The 10,247-nt window shown below is 58.7% G+C and overlaps 1 protein-coding gene across 1 annotated transcript; it reads right to left on the reverse strand.

The window, feature by feature from the left end:
• Positions 1-1,360: 1,360 nt before the first annotated feature.
• Positions 1,361-8,995, reverse strand: UBE2Q1 (ubiquitin conjugating enzyme E2 Q1). Its single transcript, XM_019556788.1, has 12 exons — positions 8,909-8,995; positions 8,459-8,563; positions 7,797-7,847; positions 5,998-6,138; positions 5,326-5,410; positions 4,759-4,819; positions 4,426-4,516; positions 4,282-4,340; positions 3,813-3,861; positions 3,089-3,184; positions 2,397-2,464; positions 1,361-1,782 (listed from the first exon to the last, which is right to left on the reverse strand). Exons 2-12 carry the CDS (start codon positions 8,486-8,488, stop codon positions 1,752-1,754), a joined length of 762 nt encoding a protein of 253 aa, XP_019412333.1. The 5' UTR covers positions 8,489-8,563; positions 8,909-8,995; the 3' UTR covers positions 1,361-1,751.
• Between the last annotated feature and the right edge of the window lie 1,252 nt (positions 8,996-10,247).

The raw sequence follows: 10,247 nt of genomic DNA on the forward strand, positions 1-10,247 counted from the left end.
GGCCTGGAATTTCCCGGGTCCTCTTTTTTTCCCTTTTTGAAGATAGGGACCACATTGGCCCTCTTCCAGTCCTCCGGCACCTCGCCAGAGCACCAGGAGAATTTTTTCAAAGAGCTTACCCGGGATTGAGGTAAGACTAACTGGCCTGTAATTTCCCGGGTCCTCTTTTTTTCCCTTTTTGAAGATTTTTCCTTGCTTACCAGGACAAATGGGTGCTCCAGGTGGACACAAGGCACCTGGGCCCAGCACCGAGACACCTGGGCATAGGTCCTGCTATGAGCTGCAACACCCCCCACTCCAACCAGCACATGACAGCAGCCCAGCTCCTCCCCAGGGGCTGGCCACCTCCTTTATCTGGGCCCAGACCTTCCAGAGGATAAGGGGGATAGAAATACAGTAGGGATGCTGCCACCTCAGATAACCAGCTCTCTGGAGGCTCCTTGCGTTCCAGCCGTCTTGACTAGAGTCAGAGCCAGCAAGTGCTGCCTGGCAGCTGCAGCCCCTCTGGCAGCCCCAGACTTCACAGGGAAAGAGGGCAAGAAACCCGGTGTGGAAACAGGAGCAGCAGGGAGGGAGAACAGCAGAGCTTCCAGGTCCCCCAGCAAGGCAGGAAGGCATTGGGAGCTACACCCATGGATGGAGGTCACAAAACTGCCCATGAGCCACCCTTGCTGGACCCAAGACTGCCTGGGGGCAGATGGGGAATTCTGCTTCCCGTCACTAACTTGCCCTCCCTTGAGAGAGGTCAGCCTGTCCCAAGCACTAGCCCACACTCCCATCCCCTGCCCAGGGTCCACCTTGGGCACCAACTTCCAGCCCTGGGCAGTGAGACAGGGGTCGAACATACAAGGATACAAGGGACAGAAAACTTCTCATGCCTGAAATTCAGTCCATGCTACAGGGCTCTGCGCTGCCTCCTTGTGCACTGCTGCCAGTGCCCCTTCCCAAACCCCCACCCGCTGCCAAATGTGCTCCACCTGTTACCACCTTAGTCACTGCTGCCAACCTCAGGAGAGGGTCCCACTGCCAATGCGCACAGCCAAGGACAGTCAAACTGCTTGCAGGGAGCTGCTCCTAGTGCTCGGCTGCAGCCAAGAAGCAAGGAGCACTCTCAGCTGCTTCGGCCTCCATTGACCCCCAGGAGCACAGGACTCCACCACTGATGAGGATAGGCAGTTGCTGACGGAGTAGAGAGGAGGGCTGGAAGCCCCCCCCTCCACCACAGAAGCTCCCTCGCTTCCATACAGCAGGTTGGCACCAGACTTTCCCATGCAGGTCATCACTGGGGCATGTCTCTTGCCCTTTTGGCTGCCCTCAGCAAAACCCAGCCCAGCACAATAACGACTGCAGCACCCCAGGCTCTTCAAATTACCAAACTGTAATGGTCTCCAGAGATCCCTTCCTGCACAGCCTGACACTGGAACAAACAAAGCAGTGTACATGAAATAAGAAAATAAATTAAATCCATAGCATAGGTAAGGAGATGCTCTAGACCAGAGCAGAGCGGGAAGTGGCCAGCGATACAAGAGGCTCAGAGTTTGTTTTAATAAGAATGCTGCTAGCGAGGGTCCAGCGAGTGTTTCGGGTCAGTCCAACTGCACACACGGCTCATTCCTTAGAGTTTATCGCAGCCGCTATTGTCCTGCAACAGGCAGAGCCATCACATCCCAGGAGAAAGCCAGAGGCATTGGCAGATCCAAGTACAGCATTCCAAGGTCAAGTGGTCCGGTGATGCCTGGGTGGCTGCCACGCTAGCCATCCTCCTTGGGTGGTGTGTACCAGCCTGCAACAAGAGCACGGTGAGGTGAGACTGGTCCTGCTGCAACTACAACACTGCCACAACCTGCACATGCACTTGAGCTTGGCCTCATGCCTCCAGGCCACAGGAATCTGGGCCTGCAGCTCACGGCAGCTCCGAGCCCTGGTGGCTGGCAATGCCATGACTGTGCGTAGGCTGCTGTGCTCAGGGTGCTTTTCCTATGGCCTTGGCAAGAGACTCTATTTTTAGTGTGACCTCTGCATCTCAACAGTGACCATGCCTCATACAGACTGGGGGAGATACTGGACCCCTGCCAATGGCATATGCAGGCCACACCTGGAGTGTCTGGGCTCAGAAGCCAAGCACAGTAGTGCGATGCCTGCCTCAGCTGACCTGAGCACCATGTCAACCCCTCTGCTCTGCACTTCCCCAGTGACTGAGGGGGTGAGGCAGCCACCCAGCAAGCCACACTGCACCAGGGATGAGGGTTCTTGGGGGTCCCCAGAGCAAGTCAACAGTTAGACAGCCTGATGTACCCAGTGTCACCCCGCTGCAGCCAAAGGATGCTGCTCAGAGGAGATTTTCAGCCAGGGCAGTAAGACCCACACCCACAGGGCTCCTGTTACCACAAAACTTACCATTCTTTTCATGGATCTGCACCAGGGACTTGTAGGACTGCTGTGCTCTGGTCAGGCTGTACTGATTCTGCCAGAGAAGCCAGAAGGGTCAAGAGATCAATTCAAATCCCTGCAGATCTCAGGCTAGTGTTACCCAACCCTTAAGCACTTCACTACCCGGGACAGCACCAGATACTGTTTCAAGCACTGCCTATTGCAGCATGCAGTCTCTCACAGCATGCAGGCCTGGGCAGCTGGTCATCTTGCACTGCAGGGTCTCACAGGCAAGCTGGGACAAGAGCAAGGCCTTGCTTACAGCCCTGCTGTTTTGCGAACCCACACAGAGATACCGCAGCCTCCCAAGTCAGAGAATCATAGACGTAGGGTTGGAAGGGACCTTGTAGATCTTCAAGTCCAACCCCCTGCCTGGGCAGGAGAAAAACTGGGCTCAAATGGCTCCAGCCAGGTAGGCATCAAGCCTCTTCTTAAAGACCCCCAGGGTAGGAGCCAGCACCACTTCCCTTGGAAGTTGGTTCCAGATCCTAGCTGCCCTGACCGTGAAGTAGTTCTTCTCTGACAGACTGACTCCATGGCACTGCTCTCTGGGTACTCAGTCTCCTGCTCCAAGTACCTGGGAGCCTTGGCCAAGGGCCCCAAAAGCAGCCTGGGACTGTGGTGGGCCCCTCCCCCAGCTGCTCCATGCTAGTCCTACCTTATTGGCTCCGAACTGCACGCGCGCCTTCCCTTTCACCAGCGTGGCACTGATCTGCATGATCACCGACTCAATGGAGTAGGCGCTGCTCCAGCCCTGCAAAGCCAAGAAGGATACAATGAGGGGGTGACAGGGCCTGTGCTTGATGGCACCCACCCAGCCTTGGCTTACAGGGGGGGACCAGATGCTCCCTCCACTGTGCTCTGCTGAGCAGTCCAGGCAAAAAGCCCCAGCCCGTGCCCACTTGGGACACCATCAGTACTCTGAGCAGCCACTTACAGCCTCCACAGGCTGCCAGCCCCACCTCGCGCAAGGTCACATATTCATAACCCTCTTCCCAATGCTGAAGTGAAGTGTGGGCAGGAAGCGGTCAATGGGACACTTGGCCTCAAAGGGGCAGGGCACAGGGTTTGCTCTGATGCCATAATTTTGGTGCCCTTCCAGCAGTCACTTCCTGCCCCCGGGGGATGAACACTGAGGGCATCATTTCCACCACCCATGAGTCCAGTTCTGCCATTGGCAGCAGCATGTTCCCTTAACTTGTTCTGTTCTTATAAACAAACCACCACTGCCCCCCAGCCAAAGGAGCAGGCTGCACAGAGTGCAGGGCAAGGCTTGGCTGTCAGCTACTGCTTCTGGCAGGACTTCCAGGTGCCCAGCACTTGGCATCCAGGATATCCAAGTGTCAGCATGGCCCCTACCTGGAGCCTGCCCAGCTGCTCACCTGTTTGGTCAGCAGCTCCATGCAGATGGCACCTCCACCCAGAACGTACCTGCAGGGCAGAGACCGAGTCAGAGGCCTGGGGTGTGCTGTGGGCCCCAGCCAGCACCACTGTGGCTCTGCAGAAGCATTGTCTGCGTGTGATGGAAGATGCCCACCAGGCAGGTCCATGCCCCCTCCCACCTCCCTGCCCTTTTGCCCAAGGCCATACACTTCTGTACCCGCCTCCCCCACCACCACCCGTGTCTTTCACAAAGACGAGTGAAAGGGCCATTCTGCAGTAGCCCATGGTGAGACGGTTGCCTCAGACACTCCCTGCCAACATTGACAGGTGATGTGTTGACTCTCCAGCCTGGGAAACCCAGAGAAACCAGCATCCTCCCAGCAAATCAGAGACCCAAGACTGTCCCTGCAGCAGCTCCCAAGACTCATGGGAGTGTGGTACCCAGAGCAGTATGGCGCAGTCACTCACCCCCCTGAGAGCACAGGGGACACGACCCTCACAAACGGCGGGTCAAAGGGAAAGTTGTCCTGAAAGAGAGACAAGGCCGTTGAGAAGCACTGGTTCCAGCTGCTAGCCCGAAGCAGGTGCTGGGCAGAATGGGGCAGGACTCACTTTAAAGGAGAAGTTGAGCAGGATGAAGTCAGTTCCTTCCTTCTCTTTGAGGATCTGGAGATCATTGTGCAAAGCGCTGTCCTCGTCAACCCTGTGAGGGAAGCCCCCACCCCATCAAATGGGGAAAGCTGTGCCAGGGCACCAGCCTCTAGAAGGAGCCCAGAGCACTGGCAGCCCGCCTAGCCCAGCCCTGTGCCCCAGGAGAACAGGCCTGCAGTGTCCTTGCCAAGAGAAGGGAGGAAATGGCCACCACTCAGCAAGAAGCAGTGCTGCCAGTTTCCAAAGGAAAAAGGTGGGTTGGGGGTATCAGGGTGACTGCACCAGGCCACTTACTTCAGGAGTTTGACGTTCCAATCGTACAGGCTGTCATTCACGAGTTCCACTGCATAGTTCCCTGCGGATGATGCGCAATGGGTCAGAGCTGTGGCAGGAGGCAGCTGAGCTGTCCAGAGAGGGGCAGTGCTCGGTGCTGCAAGTTGCCCCCAGCTGGATACACCAGCCCAGTGTGGCAGCTGCTTCAACCCACACAGGCACTTGTCCCACCTACTGTACCCAGCATCCACAAACAAGATGGCCCTGGGACCTACCCCACCCAGGACCAGGGGTACTCAGCCAGCAGCACAAGGAACAGCCGTCTCCAAGGGCCCTCCCCTCCCCTCCCCCAGCAGAGTCAACCTCTGCTCCAGTGGTGGCAGTGAGCAGGCACCTCTGGATCCAGCTCTGCCCAGTCTCCTGTGAACCCTGTCCATGCCTTTCTGCTGTGATAGCAAGGGGAGGTTTCTTTTCCCCCAGCTCAGCTCCCAGCACCTGCTAGGACCCCCCTCAGGGCCCCACAAAGAGCAAGTAGGTCGCAGTCCACTCCACCCCCAGCCTTGCTCGCCAACTCTCCACTGTACTCACCGCCCTTGAAACTTGGTGATCGGTAAATATCCCTGAGCTCCTTCATTAGCCGGTCAGTGGCCTGCACAGACCCAGACACTGCACCCTGACAAGGACGGGGAGGGAAAGGCGCTGTAACCCCAGTTGCAAGTAGTAAGCCAAGTTTGATCAGAGCACAACATCCTGCAACCCCAGGGGAACTGGCTCCTGCACCCAGCAGCAGAAGAGGAACTGAGGCCCCCTGGCTAAGGGGCAGGGTGACTCCACACCAGCTCAGGGAGAACAAGCCCAGGGTAGTACTAACTTGGACACCCCTGGGGCAGCCTGTGTCCCAGGGAAGGCCCAATGACTCCGTGCTGGATGTGGCTCTGTCCCCCTGGGAGCTCAGGTCCTTTTGGCTAGGGTCAGAAGCCAACATGCAGCCAGGATCAGGGCATGCACAGCAGCGCTCCAGCCAGTCTTCTCTGCTGCGCCCCAGCCCTGCCACCCCACTCAGGTCCTCTGCTGGAACCCACATGATGGCTGTAGCCTGTTGGTGCCTGTACAGCTTCCCAGGGCAGCAGGCACCAGGCTGGGCACAGACTTTTTAGGGATGGGGTGCAAGGAGCCAGCCCACTGGTCAGACAGAGCACAAGTAGGTTGCCCTTGTTGGGGTCCCTGGGCCCTCCCCCCCCGCCCGCCGGCGACACGTACATTTAAGTAATCTTGCCTCTGGTTCTTTTTGATCTTCTCCAGGATGGCCAGGTTCTCCTTGCCAATGCCTTCATCCTCTGTCCTCTTCCCATCGGCCGGCTCCTCCTCCTTCATCTCGTAGTGATCCAAGTCCTCTGTGTCCTGGCAAGGGGTAGAAGAGCTTCAGATGGGAGACCCTGCTCTGCGCCGCACTGCCCTGCGCAGCTGCAGAGACCAGGCGCAGGCATTTGAAATGAGCCAGGCTGAGACCCGGCCAGGCTGGCAGCTCCCTCAGCTCTGTGTCCAAACCATCTGGCCTCCTGGACTTCATGTGCCTACCTATGCTCAGCCTTCAGCTCCCAGAACACGCAGGCAGTGGGCACAGCACTTCAGCAGGATGCTGCTGCATGCCTTGGAGACAGCGTCTCCCAACCTTGCCCCTCTCTACTTGCCTTGGGAGGGAGCTGACAGAGGCTACTGGTGGGACCTGCGGCACTGTCCTCACCAAGGCCCACACCAGCTCCCGGTCTCTCCCAGGGCAGCCTGAGGCTGCTGGATGCCCAGGGCACCTGCGCACAGTAGACTGCACTGACCACTAGTGCGAACCTCTGCCCCAGGCAGTCTTGCAGCCAGGAGGCTGGAGCACTATGGCTCCTGTCACTAGGGAAGAAGCTGCTAACAGGGCTCAGCTGCCTAGATGCCAACACAAAGCCCTGGGCTGGGATTCATCCTCTGTAAGCAAATGCTCACAGACTCTCCAGGGCAGCTACTGCTCTTCAGGATGAACTGAGCACTTGGGGAAGTGTGCAGGGGCTTGGAGCTCCCCAAGCTGTTCAATAACTGGCACTCACAGCCCTGCCCTGGGGCAGCTCCATGGTGCCAGACCCAGGGCCTAGCTGACATACCATACCACCCACACAACAGAGCCCTTGGCCCATCTGGCCAGCCTGTCAGTAGCACACCAGTGCAAGCCCCAGGCCCAGGATGAGAACATGATGCCTTCCTCTAGTCTTTCCCATGCTCCGTGAGCAGCCATGGGCTCCCAGGCTGTTTACCACTGAGGCTTCCTGCCCGCTGCAGCGAGGAGACCCACATGCTGCCTCCTGCCAGGCCTCCCTGACTGTGGCTCAACAGGATGCCCTCTGCACCCCCAGCGTCCTGGATCCATGCCCTGGCAGCCAGGGGCAGAAAACCCACGTGCCCAGCTCCCTGAGCAGGGCATTTAGGAATCATCACCATGGAGACACTCTTCCATTCCACCCACGTCAAGAGCTCTTTAGGCCTCAAAGTGAGCCGCCAAAGCCCAGGAGCTTCGCAGCACGTGGATTCTCAACCTCTGGAAGAGTCCAGCCGCCCACGTGCCCCCACAGTGGTGCACATGTTTTGTATCCCACCCTGTCCAGCCGCCCACGTGCCCCCACAGTGGTGCACATGTTTTGTATCCCACCCTGCCCTCTTTCATCAGGAGTGGGATCTCCTCATGTTTGCCACACCAGCTCAGAAGACTCAGCACCAGGCAAAGCAGATCCCAGTGGGTCAGTGTCAGGCTCTGGACAGTGGACCAAGCCTAAGGACCTGTTCCTGCCTACCTAGCATCAAGCCTGGCTACTGCCAGCCTTCACAACAGCCAGACACAGACAAGCAGGCCACTCCCTTGAGGCTCTCAGTGAATAGGCCACAAGGAAATAACCCTGAGTGCATGCACTCAGAAACTGCCCCAGCCGAGCCAGCACCAGGGCTCATGAAGCACTGCATGGACTCAGTGTCTCTGCTCCTTTTATGATCCCCCAGCCCTGCTGGACACAAGAGAGCTCCCTTACCTCTGGCATTTCCTCATCTTCCTCTTCAGAAGACACTTCTTCCTGTGTGCTCTGTAGCAGTGGGGTGACAAGGAAAAGGGTCAGACCATCCTCCTCTGACATCTCCCAGACCACTGCCATCCTGGTGGGGAGAGCTACCCACCCAAGGGACTGGCAGCCTGCCAGCTTCTGTCCCAAGCAGCTGTGCCCAAGCTCAGGCAGTGCCCACCTAAAGGAGGCCCGGGAAGAGTCAGATGTAGTCCTGTGCCTCAGTAAGCCTGCAGCAGGCCAGAGCCCACCCCAGTCTGACTGGGGAGTCACGCCAAGAGCTCAACTTCACCAGTTGTTCCACCCAGGGAACTGCCTCTGTAGCTGAGCATGAGCAGTATCAGGAGAGGCCCAGGAGCGCCCATCAATGGTCACAACACACAAAGTATATCAGGGAGGGAACGGATGTTAATCTACCCACCATGCCCCACAGTGAGCTGGGAGATGCCTCAGCCCTGCAAAGAGACAGCATTGTGGGAAGACTTCCCCAGCTAGAAAGCTGCAAAACCACCTCTGGAGAGACTGTAGGCTTGGGCTGGTCACACCCAAGGCGGCCCACGGAAGCCTGGAGCTGCAAAGAAGCCACCTGAACAGAGGGTCTCTCTCTTGATGCAGCCTGGTGGAGGCCAGCTCACCTGTTCTGCCGGTAGAGGCTGGTCCAACATCTCAACATCTGGATGCTGCGGGAGGTTGTAGAGTTTGCACAGGTCCGAGATTATCCGTTTCAGGTGCTGCAAGAGCTGCCCAGGGAGGAGAGACCAGCAAGGTGAGAAGAAGCCCCAAGCCCCAGCCATGGAGCACAGCCAATGGCACCATGCTTCTCTGCAAACAGGCGAGGGCCTGGGGACAGCCCAGAATCACATCCTGCTGAACACGGCCCTTCCGGGGATGAGCATGGTGCTGTTGCAGCCACTGTGTGAAGGGAACCCATGTCCTAGCAGAAGGCAAGGGCCTGGGGGTCCCAGCTAGACAACCCATCTCCTTCCAGCACAACAGACAAACACTGGAAAACAGGCAGACAGGCAAGCAGCAGCCTGAGGAGCAGAGCACCCAGGAATTCCCCGATACCATAGTGCCCTCCTCACCAGGGTATTTCCTTTCCTGACTTCCACTAGCCTCTCCAGGATAGCTGCCAGGTTGGGATCATCGGACTCCACGGACCATATGGGGGGAACAGCTGGGTAAGACTCCTGCAGGAAGAGGAACCTATGAGCTGGCTGCACTGCTGCAGCAGCCTCTGCCCAGGCAGCTGCCCTGCACCTCCCACAAACCAGCCTCATGAACCACACGGCACAAGGAAACACGCTCACTCCGTGCCTGTGCTGATCCCAGGCAGAGGCAGAACCCACTGCAGCTCCGAGATGACAAAGTTGCCAACTGCTCAGCTCCTTCAACCCCCAGATGGGGTTACCTGCACCTCACTGGGTGCCCTGCCCCGTCAAGGGAAAATGACCCAGCACCCTGTTCTGCAGACCTTGGTGCCCAGCAGCTCCCAGGAGCACGCACCGAGAAGATATCTGTTAGAGCCCAACAGCCAAGAGCACTAACTGCACCAAACACGACGTCCTCTGGCAAGTTGTCTTGATCCTGTAACGGGGCCACCGGCTGCTGGGCAGATTGCAGCTCCCACCCCAACCCTGAGTCCTTCTAACCTGAGCTGGAAGGCCCGGGCAGGATGGATGCTCCATGCGCGCGCACACAGCGTGTCAGGGGCTCCCCAAAACAAGCTCTCCCTGCCTGGTCCTCACCACTAAGCAGTGCTGGCACTCGTGGCAGCCTGCGCCATGCACCCACTACCTCTGGCCACAAGACAGCAGAGTGCTGAGAAGCGGGTGTTGGGGATCCCAGCTGTGGGCGCGTGGGGCAGCCACTGCTCCCCAAGCCACCCTTGTGCAGGCAGAACTTGCACCCGGTACCCCACACGGGCTTGCCAGACCCAGTTAGCCCAGGTCAGGCACAGGTGTGTGTGGGGAGCTCTTGCCCTCGCTTCCCAGCTCCCAGACACCAGGAAGGTGCAACCCCTCTGTCCTGAACAGACTCACACCCCCTCCCCACGGCGGAAAAGGGGCATCCGAGAAACTTCCTGCCTGTCAGGGTCTTCGCTCGCCAGCAGCGCTGAGACCAGCCCACGCCGCAGTGGGAAGTCATATCTGCAGGACTGACTGTCGGGGACTCCCCCCGCGGCGCTGGACAGACGCTCGGCACCCCCAGTGCCACCCCCCAAGCGCCTGCCCCACGAGTGAAGGGTGGCGCACAGGCCCACGGCAGAGGGGCAGCCCGGGGACACCCTGTCGCCCCGCCAGGCGCCGCCCCGCCCTCACCGTGATGTTGCAGTGGATGCGGACGGGCCCCGGCGGCGGCCCCCGCGCCCCGGACCCCCCCGCGCGGGCGCCGGGTCCCGGCAGGAACTCGCAGCTGATCTCG

The sequence above is a fragment of the Crocodylus porosus genome, unplaced genomic scaffold, assembly GCF_001723895.1.
Source record: "Crocodylus porosus isolate Cpor-Errol unplaced genomic scaffold, CroPor_comp1, whole genome shotgun sequence".
Lineage (NCBI taxonomy): Eukaryota > Metazoa > Chordata > Crocodylia > Crocodylidae > Crocodylus > Crocodylus porosus.

Excerpts from the sequence above, each read along its gene's own strand:
- UBE2Q1 (XM_019556788.1), bottom strand. The coding sequence starts at position 8,488 with ATGTTGGACCAGCCTCTACCGGCAGAACAG. Across the intron at positions 2,465-3,088 it reads TGCAGTTCGGAGCCAATAAG|AATCAGTACAGCCTGACCAG; the intron begins GTAGGACTAGCA and ends CTTCTCTGGCAG. Across the intron at positions 1,783-2,396 it reads CAGATCCATGAAAAGAATGG|CTGGTACACACCACCCAAGG; the intron begins TAAGTTTTGTGG and ends TCTTGTTGCAGG.